This window comes from Rhinolophus ferrumequinum, chromosome 15 (genome assembly GCF_004115265.2).
Source record: "Rhinolophus ferrumequinum isolate MPI-CBG mRhiFer1 chromosome 15, mRhiFer1_v1.p, whole genome shotgun sequence".
Lineage (NCBI taxonomy): Eukaryota > Metazoa > Chordata > Mammalia > Chiroptera > Rhinolophidae > Rhinolophus > Rhinolophus ferrumequinum.
This window is the reverse complement of record NC_046298.1, coordinates 41,676,863-41,689,911: the sequence shown is the minus strand read 5'-3', so window position 1 is coordinate 41,689,911 and position 13,049 is coordinate 41,676,863. Positions and strand designations below refer to the sequence as shown.

Below are 13,049 nucleotides of genomic sequence, written 5' to 3'. Positions count from 1 at the left end.
GCTTGTTCACACAGTATCTGCAAAACCTGAAACAGCCTGAACCATCGATGGTGGGCAACAAAAAAGTGCTGATGGAGTTGTGATTTGAACCCCAGCCCGCCAGCTGCAAAGCCCATGCCCCGAACCCCAACAGCGGTCCACTTGGGCTGGCCATGCAACTGTGGGGACCTGGGTCCTGCCTGACCTCCGTTTTGCCATGTGACCTCAGGCCAGCTCCTCACCTCTGCAGAGAAAGTGTCTTGGATGAGGCTTAGAGAGACCCTCCCCAGGAGAGTAAGACCTCCGTGCCAGCCCCTCCCAGCACCTTGAGGTTGTGCCCATCAAAGGGCAGGGAGCCACTGACGAGGGTGTACAGGATGACGCCCAAGCTCCAGATGTCCACCTCCGGCCCATCGTACTTCTTGCCCTGGAACAGTTCTGGGGCGGCGTATGGGGGGCTCCCGCAGAATGTGTCCAGCTTCGATCCTAGCGTGAATTCGTTGCTAAAGCCAAAGTCAGCTATCTTGATGTTGGCCTCTGCGTCCAGCAAAAGGTTCTCAGCCTGGGAGAGAAAAAGAGGGCAGAGGGTGGACGTGTGTAGAGGATAGGAGCATAGGCTCTGGAGCTGGTCCACCTGACAGCCTGTGGCCCAGTCCCTTATTCCCTGTGTGACCCCAGGCAGTAACTTTATCTCTCTGGGCCTCAGTTTCCTCATCCACAGAATGGGGGCAATGACAGTCCCTACCTCACAGGGCTGTTTGAGAATTAAGTGAATTAATCTATGTAAAAGACCTAGAACAATATTCTATACCCAGTAAGCACTATATAAGGTTAGCTATTATTATTGTCCACATGGTCTGCAGAGCTGTAAGTCCTCAGGCCACTTCCTGTCCCTCTCTGAGCTTGTTTAACCAGCAGGGAAAAAAAAAAGAGGACTGACTGCTCAAGACCCATAAAAACGAAAACAGTCATTTTGTGCAACACTTACTGCACACCTATAATGCACTGGGCTTCGTGTACTGTCATTTATTTTGTAAGAGTGGCCGCAGAAAGTAGGATTAAGAGTACAGACTCTGGAAGAATCCTAGCTTCAAATCGCAGCTCCACCACTCACTCACTGTGTGACTTTGGGTGGGTTACCAGACTGCCCTGTGCCTCAGTTTCCCTATGTGTAAGCTGAGGTTAAGCGTAAAGCACCAACCACAGCACGTGGGGAGTAGCCAGCACTCAGTAAGTGCTTTGTATTGTTATAAGGTTTGGTCTTTTTTTGGTTGTATGTGTTCTTATAATCGCCATTTCACAGGTGAGGAAACTGAGGCTCAGGGAGGTTACCTATGTCCACAGCAAGAAAGTAGCAAGCCTGGAATCCAAGAGCCCCGGCCTCCCCATGGCCTGAATGAGGAAGGAGCCTCCAGCACCCTGCCTCTCCCAGCTTGACCACAACTCGATGCACATATCCACCCTTCAAAATGTTGCCCACGGAGGCGGCCGGTTAGCCCAGCTGGTTAGAGCTCAGTGCTCTTCTTAACAAGGTTGCCGGTTCGAACCCCACATGGGCCACTGTGAGCTGCGCCCTCCACAATTAGACTGAAACAACTACTTGACTTGGAGCTAAAGGGTCCTGCGAAAACACACTTAAATAAATAAAAGTTTTGGAAAAAAAAAATGTTGCCCACGTGTGTCCCATGCCAACCATAGCTCTTCCTTAGTCCAGGCCACCAGCATCTCTGGCTTTCTCACGGTCTCCCCTCCTACTATTTTTCGGTAACGCCTTTCCCCACCTCTGACCCAACAAAGGGATAGAACCCACAGACACACACTTCAGAGAGTTCTTGCCCAAACCTCAATCTGATGGCATCTCAGTCTACCTCACGGGTGACATTTCCCTTCGTGGCATTTGAGGTGCCACAGGCCAGCCCCATCCTCACGTGTAGGTTGGTTCCCCTGGTGCACTAACCAGATCCCAAAATCCCTTTTAGCCACTTCCAGGATCTTCCACCAGGGGGCGTGCCTCCTCCAGGTCTCCATCCTCACAATCGTGGCACCCTTACCCAGCACCTTAAGGGTGCTTCCTCAGAAGGCCACAATGGGGATGTCAGGGCAGTACGGAGAGAGGGTTTAGAAACTTCTACAGCAACGTGACAATGGAATTTTATGTTTTTTGAATTTAACAGTAATTTTAAAAATTGGGCTTGTGTTTTGTACATGGTTTTTTCATTTCATTTTATTGTACTTTACCAAAGTACCTGTCCACAATGGGTTGGGAATTGAAAACATTAAAACAAACCAGGTCCTTCACTCAAGAAGCACTACCTTAAGAAGCACTTCCTTAAAGCACAGGGGCCTGGCTGACACATAGTAGGTTCTCAAGAAATCACAGCCAAGACTTGACTGAGCTACCCAAACATTTATGTCTCGGGTTTAAGACGAGAAGTCTTGAGATGTGAGGTTCTCTCTGGGTGGGGGGTGTGGAGCGGGGGCCCCCCCGACATGAAGCTTCTCGAGGGGCTGCCCCTGTTCAGTTTGAGCACGCAGCAGAGTCCAGGCCTACTGAGTCCCTTCCCTGCTGGGTGCTAGCTCCAGGGCTCTCTGTCAACGGTCCTTCTCAAGTTCTAAGATGCCTGGGAGTCTCAGACCCTGGAGAATCAGGCTCTAAAATCTCAATTCTCGAAGATTCCTGAATGTTCTAAAGTCTGAGAGATTCCAAGACTCCGGAGGTTCTGAGAGTGACAAACTCTATCGCCTCCCAGTGACTCTGTCCAGTACACATGTAACCGTCCGGGCCATTCCAGGACACTTTGTTTCTTTCCCCTTTGTTCGCTCCTCCTGCCCCACTCCCCACCCGCTCCCCCTTCTGCTGGCCCTGCTTTTGTCACAAAAGGCTTGGGAAAAAGTCGAGGGGCCCTGAATGCTCAGAGAGGAGCAGGTGGAGAAAAGGGGGTAATGTGGTGGACGGTTCAGGGGAACCCCAAGGGACTAGAGGTGGGGCTGGGGACAAGCGGGGGCACTGGGGGCTGAGCTGGGAGCTCACAGTGGGATGCGGGGCTCACCTTCAAGTCCCTGTGTACAATGTTTTTCTGGTGACAGTAGTGCACAGCCGAAACAATCTGGGGGGAGAACAGGGGGGAGAAGGTCAGTTACTTGTGGCCCCCAAACCTTTCAGCCTCCCTCAGAGACCCCGTGAGCCCACTCACAACCCAGCCCTTGGACCTCAGGCCTCCCCTAAGCACAGGCTCAGATGCTGGGGCCTCACACCCCGATTCAGTCACAGTAGGAAATGCTATGGGTCCTGCACATGCAAACACTCTGTTACCCAGATATTAGAATGCCCTCCTGACAGGGACATTGGAACCAAGACATGAGGACTAGCCCCCTCCTGACTTTCACTTCTGGAAACATGCATGAGTACGTCGCATACCTGTAGATAGATCCACGACCCCAACACACCAAGGCTTAAGCTCCCCACACCCCGTACAACTGTGTCAGAGCCACTGGACAGTCGGACTGACACCCTCGCTCAGATCCCTTCACCCAGCAAACCCCACATCTGTATTCCCTCTTACCAACACTCCTGGGCACCCTCACACCTGCATGCCATGCCCTCTTACATATCTGGACACCTCACTGCCACATACCTGGACACCCACACACCTCACCCACCTGGACATCCTTACACCATACACTCTCTTGTCCACCAACCTGTATACCCATACCCAGGACCCCTCATACCGTCTCACACACCTGGGCACCCACATTGCCACACATGTGAAACCACATGCCCTTTTACCCAGCCACCTGGACACCCACGCACCCGCATGTCCTCTTACCCACAAACTTACACACCCAAACTGGGCTCCCCTCACTCATACACTCAGGCTGCCACGCACACTTTTACCCGCACATCTACACTCGTACATTGCACCTGGGCACCAACATAGCTATTTCCCACACATCTTCTAATCCACACTCCTACACTCACGTGCCTCAGCACCCCGGCACCTCCAGGTTCTCCTAGCCACACTCCTACACACTACACACACCCTCACAACCCCCACAAAAAATCCCCCCAAAAACAACACCTGTAAAAACCACCCCCCCAGGCCCCACACCTGGCACCTCCCTGCCTGCCTCACCCACCCAGCTGGGCACCTGCACACCTACATCTGGATATCCTCACACCTGGGCATTTGCACATCCATGAACACCCAACTCTCCACCTTTACCCATACGCAGACTTAAGCCACGCCCCCAGATCAGTGGACAATCAGACTCATCCCCAGGGACCCAGGCACCCCTCCCAGCCCCAGCCACAGCCATGACCCCAACCTGTCGGAACTTGGCTCGAGCTTCCTTCTCCTTCATGCGGCCGTGTGACACGAGGTAGTCAAACACTTCTCCTGCAGGGTAGAAGCCAAGGGGGTCAGGGGGACCCTCTCCGGTCACCGCAGAGGACAGGGTAGGGAGGGGAGGGGCCTCACCAGCACTTGCATATTCCATCACCAAGTACAGCGTCTTCTCAGTCTCGATCACCTCAAAGAGCTTCACTGCAATAGCCAGAGGGTAGGGGGGTTATGAGGAAGCGATCTCCCACACCCGACGTGCACTCAGTAACTATGCGGATACGCCGACCATAATACCCCTCACTCAAGAACACTCTATGGCTCCCTACTGATGGCAAGATTTTCCCAACTCCTCAGCCCCTCGTCACAACCTTTTCTACTTGCTCACAATAATGTCAGCTCCATGAGGCCAGGAATTTGTGTCTATTTTCTCCACCACTCGGTCCCTAGCATCTGGCATGCAGCAGCCACTCAACAAATATTTACTGAGTAAACGAATAAATGGATGGATAAATGCTGCAGCCAAATCCAGGCGAGGCTAAATCCCACTTCTCTCCCTAAACAGCCCTCTCTCTCTCCCTCTGCTAGTGATAATGACAATGACAGATGATTGCTATTGATGACAGTAGCTCCCACAGCTTAGCTCTGAACTAAGTGCTTTGCATGCATTATCTTACCCAATCCTCACAATGACCTTGATGTAAGCTCTTTTATCAATCCCACTCCAGAGGAGGAAACTGATGCTCAGAGAGGTTAAGTGACTTGGCAAAGGTCACAGAGCCAGTGAGCAGCAATATTGCTACGAGAAAACAGGTCTGTCCCCGACTCCTTTCCCAAGTGCCCTGGTGGGTAGCCTCTGAGCCCACTCCCTTCCCCTTCTCACCAATGTTGGGGTGGTTTAGGCCCTTCATGATGCGGACTTCTCGGAACAGCTAGAAGGAAGAAAGAGAAAGGTAAGGGTGGGTGGTTCCAAGGACCCTCTCCCCAACTTTGCCCCCACCCTGCTTCCTCTCCCTGGGCCTCACCTTCTGCAGGCTGCTGGGGTTCAGCTGGGTTTTGTCGATGATCTTGATGGCAACCTGGAAGTGGGAGAAGGCAGGCAGGGCCGGGGTGGGGAGGAGGTCAAAGTACCACAGGCCCTTGGGCTGAGCAAGGTTCCCTAACTCAGATCACCCTGGGATGCCCTTCCTTTGCCCCCTCACAGAAAGCCCTCAACCTGGGCCATTCCGAGTGGATGGGGGATCTGGGCCTCAGGACCTTTGCACATGCTGTTCCCACCACGTTCAGTGCTACCCTTATTTCTATAAGGAAATATCCCCTATTCCACAGTGGAGCCTGGATGGGGCTGCTCCAGGGGCCTGTGTGAGGGTGACCAAGACCTTGAGGGGGCCCTTTGTGAGGGCATCTTAGATCATTCATCCATCACATCTTTGTTTTGAATGTACGAACTGTGGAACAATGAGTAATAACTGTAGCTTACATTTACCGAGCAGTCACATGTGCCAGGGGCTGGTCTATGTGCTTTACAAATGAGAACTCTTTTAATCCTCATTACAATCTTATGAGTGCTAGAATTATCCCCGTTTTACAAATGGGGAAACTCAGCCAAGGTTATGTGACCAGTATTGTGGGCTGGAATCTGACCTTATGCAGCCTGATAAAGTCTACTTCTTAAACACTTAAAAAAAAAAAAAAAAAAGAATATATATATAGACACATATATATACATATATACACACACACATAGTTTTAAAAGAGCTTTGAGATAGTCATCATGGAGGGAACATCAGAATGTTACTGAATTCTCTTTATACTTATTTTACAGTTAATTTTAACTTTGAATTACACTTGGGCTAGAGCACCTAAGTTTTTCCACAGTGAGGGGCCTTTAAAAGTCTTAATCCAGCTCTAGGTCTGTAGTTTTCCCAAAGGCGTTTGGGGCCACCCCCAATCACCCTCAGATCCACTGGATTACAGAATTCTTCCCCTGGGAGGCCCTTAGAAGCCGGTCCTCTCAGAAACCCCTGGAATCATGTTCAAGACCAACAGCATAAGGGGAACGATGTGTTCTTTGTGGGGGAGAGGGTCCTTTGGCTTTGCTCGTATTCTTCCAAATGGGTTTTTAATTTTTGTCAAGCACTTTGTATGCCAGTATTGAGACAATCATATGGTTTCTCTCCTTGAATCTGTAAATGTGGCAAAATACATGAATAAATTGTGAATCTGAAAAGAACTGTGCATTCCTGGGATAAACCCAGCTTTGTCATCACACAGCTTTCTTTGATTTTGGTATCTACGTTCATGTGTGAGGCTAGCCCATAATTTCATTTCTTATCTGCTTTTGTGGTTATCATCGAAGTAGCACTTAAAATCAGTTGGGCAGTGCAGCCTCTTTCTTTAGTCTCAGGAAGTACTGTCATAAAATTGAAATGTTTGGTAGAATTTGCCCATAAAACCACTGGGGCCTGGTGTCTTTTGTGTGTATGGCGTAGCCAGTGTGAGGGCAGGAGAGGGTTCACCAAAGGTAGAAGAAACCACTCCAGTCACTTGCTCTAAAATAGAACGGGGTGCAGAGGAGTCATGAACCCCACCCACCATCTTTTTTTTCCTCATTAAGTGTGAGTTAGAGGCATCATATTTAGGTCCCAAGGTCTGCGTGGATGGGCCCTTTCTACAATGTTGCCATACTTGGGACTTATGCCCGCTCTGGAAGGGAAGGTGGGGAGAGCGTGTAATGGAGAACACAAATGAACTTCTTGTGTTCTCATCATCATAAAACGGGGAGGCAGTCCAGGTTCAGACACAACAGCCACATGAATTCTTAGAAATACAATACATGGTTCTGCCTGTGATTTGAGATTTCCTGACAATTTCAGGGATGCCCTAAATTGGCTCTTTTCTGCTACTTAGATTGTTCTGGAAAAATCTGAGATGTTCCTATCTGTCTGAGACAGAGGCAGGGACTTACCTGAGGTCACAAAGCACAGTGAGGGCCAAGCCCGACCGCACCCCACCTCCCACAAAGCACTGGTGCCGCAGGATTCAACCCCGAGCCCCACCCCATGTCCTCACTCACCTCCCGGCCGGTCAGGATGTGCCGGGCCAGCTTGACTTTGGCAAAGTTGCCCTTCCCGATGGTCCTCAGGAGTCGATAGTTGCCCACGTGGGGCTGCTCCTCAGGACAGGAGGCGATCGAGTTCCGGCAGCGGGCGCCCAGGGAACGGCTGGACCAGGATGGTCCCTTGTCCGAGGAGCGGCCACTGCCCAAGGTGCCATGCTGGGTGGGGGAGATGGAATGTGAGCGGTGGGCAGTGCCCGTCTGATCCTGCCTTCAGTGGAACCCAGCGCTGGGGAGGTTAACTCTAGCCCAGGCCAGAAAAAAAGCAAGATGCCTTTGAGTACCCTGTCTTTTTCTACAAAAAGACGCCTCCAAGAACGAAGATGCTGGGGCCCCCCCAAATCTATAGCATCCAGTGCCCCAAACATTAGGCCTCTTCTTCAGCCCTCTCTGCACTTCATCTACCCCCAACTTTGTTTTCTAACAACTGGAACCTCCATCAGCTCCATAGTATTTTATTCTAAATGCTGCAACCCTCAGCCGCAGTCAACGTTGACTGGTCCCAACGCGCCACCCAGCCCCTCACAGCCTCCAACATGCTGTTTTCTCCACCACTACCTCCACTCCGGCCCCCAAATTCTACTCCAAACCCAAATGTTAATACCGTATTTTGTTCCCAGTTTATAGTGCCCTTAACATTTTCTTCTGATCCCAAATTCAACTCCAAACACAGTGACCAACAGTCTTTCATTTTGCCCTGACGTCATTCTAGCCCCACTGTTACCTTGCTCCTCGCTCGCCCCGCCCCCCACCAAACACTGCTGCTCCATCAGCGCCCTGACCGCTGTCTCCCCCGCCATTACTCCTATCTGTCCCCGATGTTCTGTTCCTGCTGTCCTGGCTCTCTCACCCCCGCAGGTCACCTGCTTGCTTCAGGCTGCCCTGTCCTGATTGTGAGCCCCAGAGACTGTGCCTCCCTTTCAGGCCTGAGGCCCAGGGTGCTGGCGACAGAGGGAGCCACAGGCCCCAGCCAGAAAGCGCTGCTCAGCCCTGCAAAGGGAGCTGAGGAAGAGAGAAAGCCAGGTAGGCAACGAGATGAGGGCCCCGGGCTGCCTCTTGGAGAAAAACTGCCAGGCCACTTAACAGTCGTGATGACCAATATATAATGAGCACTGGCCATCAATACGTCGCCATCCCCATTTTATAGGTAGGGAAACTGAGGCCCAGAGCTGGGCTCTGAACCCAGATAGCTGCCCCCAGAGTTGATGGTCTTCACCATCACCCTACCATATGCCTCACACGCCCACATCACTTTTATTAAGCAGCCGTTACTAGGGCCAAGTCCTGGGCTAATAGGTATGTCATCTACATTTAATTCCCAGAGCCCGTGAGGGCAGCATCTGCATCCTCACATTCCAGGGGAGAAACTGAGGCTTGGAGAGAGGAGCTGCCTTGTCAAGGTCACACAGTTCATTCACAAAAGGCAGAAACACAATGTTCCCCGCATGGGACAGAAAACCCACCCCTGCTGAAGCCCTAACCACTGCCCTGCGCCCACTACGTGCTCACGTGGCCTCGATGTGGGTCCAATTATGATCTGCACTCTCCAGACAGAGACCCCAAGAATGAGGCAGGGGTGTCCAAGGTCACAGGGCAGGTGGAGCAGAGCAGCAGGGGCTCAGACCCGGGCCTGCTGACTCCTGAGTGCTGAGCTTTCCCACATCCCACTGGGCCTCCTCCAGGGGAGGGTGGGAAGGGAAGTGGAGATCCAGCCGATAAGATGCCCACTGAGATACCGGCTTGGAGAAGAATCCCCATCAGGTGGCACCAGGGGAGCCAAGTGGGGGTGGGTTGGCACCCCACTGAAGGCAGCGTGGGTGAGGGACCCCTGCAAGGGGCAGCTGGGGCAGTGGGTGACAAAGCCCCCAGGGGGAGGGGGCGGGAGCTAAAATTGGCACCACCAGCTGGCCCCGCTCCCTCCCAGCCCGGCTGGTGCCCCAACACTGGGTCTGTTGCTAGGGAACCTCCAGAGAGGCTGGAGGGTGGGGGGCCTGGAACTTGGGGTGGGGGCACATGACCCTACATGGCTTTCATCATGACTGGTAATGAGCTAGAAAAGGGGGGAGGTTGCAACTTCAGATTCCAGAGGGAGAGAGGAGACCCCTGCCAGGACTGACAAGCAGGTCTTACACACTAGAGTTGGGAGAAGAGAAGGGGATTAGATCTCCCCATTCCCTCCACCCCGTATGCATAAATCTGGAAAACAAAAGGAGGACAAAGTGCTCACATAGCCCCATTTTACAGATGAGGAAACCAAGGTTCTGAGAGGGGAGGTCACTTGCCTGAGGTCATACAGCTAGGGAGGGACAGAAACTAGATTTGAACCCATGCTTATCTGAATAATCAAAGTACTAGTAGTAATAGTAATAATAATAATGAATAATAGCAGCTACAGTAAGCCTGGCCCTGTGCATTTTACTCACATAATCTCCTTGGGGTCCTTAAAACATCCCTAACAGGGAGGGTACCATGATCAACCCCATACAGAGATAAAGAAACTGAGTCTCTGAGCAGGGAGTGGATCTGTAAGCTCATTCAACAAACTGTGACAGTCCTGGGCTGAGAATCCACAGCCGTCTGACTCAGATCCAGTCACAATAGCATGAACATGTGCGGAGCGCATCTGTGTGCCAGGCTTCACCGGTATCATCCCAAATAATCCTCCAAGGGACTTGAGTGATTGTCCCATTTTTCAAGGCAAGAAAACTGAGTCTCCGAAAGGGAGAAGCCTTAGTTCGAGGACACAGTGCAAACCAGCTGGCAGAGCCAGCATTTAAACCAGGCCTGTGGGCTCCTTGGCACTTCCTGTAGTGACTAGGGGTGCATATCTCACTGGAGACTCCAAATCAGAGTCTGCCTATTGTATGATAGGTGGAGGTGGTGATATCTGGAGGGAGGATCCTACAAGATGAAGGGGTGGGAGATACACTCTCTGGTGGAGATCTGGGGTGAGGGGTGCTGGGGCGAGCAGGACCCGGCAGAAGGCCTGTGGAAAGGGACAAAAGACCCTAGCTGTGGATGAGTCTGGCATTGGTTGTTGGGAGGGTCTTTAAAAGTGCTGAGAGCAATCAGGATTGTTTCTGGTCTGTGGTGTAGGCACAGGGGGCCTGGGGATAGTAAAAGGGATCCAAGCCATGGGTAGTGGAATTCAGGGGCAAGGATCCCTGGACCAGGGACCTGAGGAAACTCCTAGAAGTCAAAGAAGGGATTTTATAGGAGAGCCCTTAGAACCAGAGAAAGGTCCAGGGCCTGCAAGTCCTGGGCAAGGGGCAGCCCAGAGGAATACAGACAGAGCCTTGGGGTCAAGGGGCCTAGAAACTTGTAAAGAATGCTTCCAGAAGACAGACCTCAAGAGAAGAGGGCTGAGCGGCAGGCAAGACCAGGAGTCTTCTGGAAGGAGGATCTGAGTGTCAGGTGTGTGAGCTGGGGAAGATTTCCGAGGAGGGGGCTTCCCTGGGAGGCCAGACCCCAACCAGGAAGAGGGAGGCCCTGGGGCAGGAGAACGGATGAAAGCTTGGAGATCTAGGAGAAGAGATGGTGTCCTGCAGGAAGGGCCTGGACAAGGAGAGGATCAAGGGGTTGGGGGCTTGGGGAGGGGGCTTGCCTGAAGCTGAGCAGTTGACAGGGAGGTTGAGGCCTGCAGTCACACTGGTCCAGGGCCTAGAAATGCGGGACTGGGCTAGGGGCCTGGAAGTTGGAGGCCAAGGCTTCCAGGGAGAGGAAGAGACCAGAGAGGGTCCGGAAGCGTCTGGGGGGACCCAGGGTACTGGGAATCCAGGGACAGGGCTGCTTGGAAGAGGGGGCCCAGGCCTGGAGTGGAGAGACCTTGAACAAGCTAGAAAAGGGCCCTAGGCCCAGAAAAGGTGGAACCGGCTTCCTGTGAGGGGGAGCTCACAGGAGCCAGGAGGGGCAGAGGGCGGGGAATGAGGGGCGGGGGGCTCCTGGGGGGGCCAGATCCAGATCCAGCGGGGAAGGCCGGAGCTAGAGGCAGGACTGGGGCAGGCCTTCCTATAAGAAGACCAGGGCTGGGCCTTGGGGTCAGGAGCCCTGCAAATCCGGCAGAGGGCGAGTGGTCGGATGCCGGCAGCCTGAAGGGGAAGGGGCTTAAGAACACACCGGAGAAGGGAGGGGCTCCTGGAAGGCCGGGGAGGGGGCTTCCTGGAGGGAAGAGACCCAGGCGGAAGCGGTCCGCAGAGGGACCAGAGCGGGGTCCCGAGAGAGGGGCGCCCTCAGGGGTCGGGCTGGGCTGAGGAGTGGGGAGGGTCACGAAAGGCCTGGAAGTCCGGGCGGGGGTCGGGAGGTGGCACGCCGGGCAGGACCCAGAAATGAGGTTAGGGGCTTGCGCAGCGAGTGGCACAGCATGACGAGGGGTTCGGTTGGCTAGATCCGCCGGGGCTTCCCCCAGGGGCCGGCCCCCACTCACCCGTGTCCGCGTTCCGACGTTGCACGGGGCCAGCGCAGTCCCGCGAAGAACATTGCTCCGGGTCCCGGGGGACTGGGCGGCCGGTGGGGGGGGCAGGGGTGCCGGGGTCCCCTTTTCCCCTCCCCCCCCGCCGGCCTGAGGACGCGAGCTCAAAAGCTGGGCGCCGTGGACACCCGGGTTCGCGCCGCGGGAGAGGGGGGCAGGAAGGGGGAAGGAAGGGACGGCCGAGGGTCCTAGTGGCCCCGCGCAGGTGGGGGCCCCGGGCGCCATAGGGGCGGCGGGCAGACGGGCTGGCGGGCGGGGGCCGGGGAGGGGGCGCGGAGCCGGTCGGGGCGGCGGCGGAGGGAGGCGGTGGAGGGGTCGGGGAGGAAGGGACGTCAGGGGGAGGGGCGGGCAGGGCGGGGCCGCAGAGGCCCCGCCCCCTGCCTCCGGCCCTTAAAGGCGCAGGTCTGGGCGGGCTGACCGGCGGCTCTGGAGGCGGAGGCAGGTCTGAGCGCGTCGATCCGTAGCATGTTCTCACGGGAGAGTAGAGACTCACCGGAAGAGATGGGGAGAGAAACGCTAAGGCCGAGCGCCAGAGACGCAGAGAAGGACATTGAGAAACGCAGAGACAGGGTGACACCAAAAGAGAGAGACAGAGAGAGGGAGAAACATAGAGAAAGAGACACACACATACAAAAAGACAGAGATACAGAGAACAGAGACACAAAGTGACAAAGACGAGAGATCCACAAACGGAGACAAGAGGGAGAGACAGAAAGAGACACATAGATATACACAGAGACGCAAAGACCCGTAAAGAGAATGGAGATAAAGAGAAGAGGCAGAGGAACCCCAGAGGCAAGAACCAGGCAGATGGCACTGTCCACTTTCTCCTTCCCAGCCCACCCTGGACCCATTCAGGGAGCCCAGGAAGCTCTTGGGGACATTGTGCTAAAGGCGGTGGGGGATGGTATTCTGGGCGGAGCCACTGCAGAGGAGTGACCAATCTCTAGCAATGCTGCCTCCCACCTCCCAGAAAACTCCAGGCCGCAGGCTTGTGGGCTGCAGTCTCTTCTGTACTCCAGCCGGGGCCTGAGGACTCTCTGTCCAGCTCTGTCACGCAGGGCTGACATTTGCCCTTTCCAGGCCTCAGTTTCCAGGCTATAAAGTGAGGGGGAGGATTAGTATGTTGCCTCCCTGGCAGGGC

General features: G+C 54.1%; 1 protein-coding gene across 2 annotated transcripts in view; it reads right to left on the bottom strand.

Moving 5' to 3' along the window:
* MARK4 (microtubule affinity regulating kinase 4) overlaps positions 1–12,226 on the bottom strand; it is a 31,986-nt gene extending 19,760 nt beyond the window's left edge. Inside the window, exons 1-8 of one of the 2 annotated variants that reach the window (XM_033127979.1) lie at positions 11,862–12,226; positions 7,396–7,596; positions 5,345–5,398; positions 5,203–5,251; positions 4,458–4,523; positions 4,306–4,376; positions 3,030–3,086; positions 305–541 (exon numbers count right to left, since the gene is read on the bottom strand). In XM_033127979.1, coding sequence (XP_032983870.1) covers positions 305–541; positions 3,030–3,086; positions 4,306–4,376; positions 4,458–4,523; positions 5,203–5,230 — 459 coding nt within the window. In that variant the 5' untranslated portion in view covers positions 5,231–5,251; positions 5,345–5,398; positions 7,396–7,596; positions 11,862–12,226. The remainder of the gene's footprint in view (positions 1–304; positions 542–3,029; positions 3,087–4,305; positions 4,377–4,457; positions 4,524–5,202; positions 5,252–5,344; positions 5,399–7,395; positions 7,597–11,861) is intronic. The other variant, XM_033127978.1, reaches the window with a different exon arrangement.
* Between the last annotated feature and the right edge of the window lie 823 nt (positions 12,227–13,049).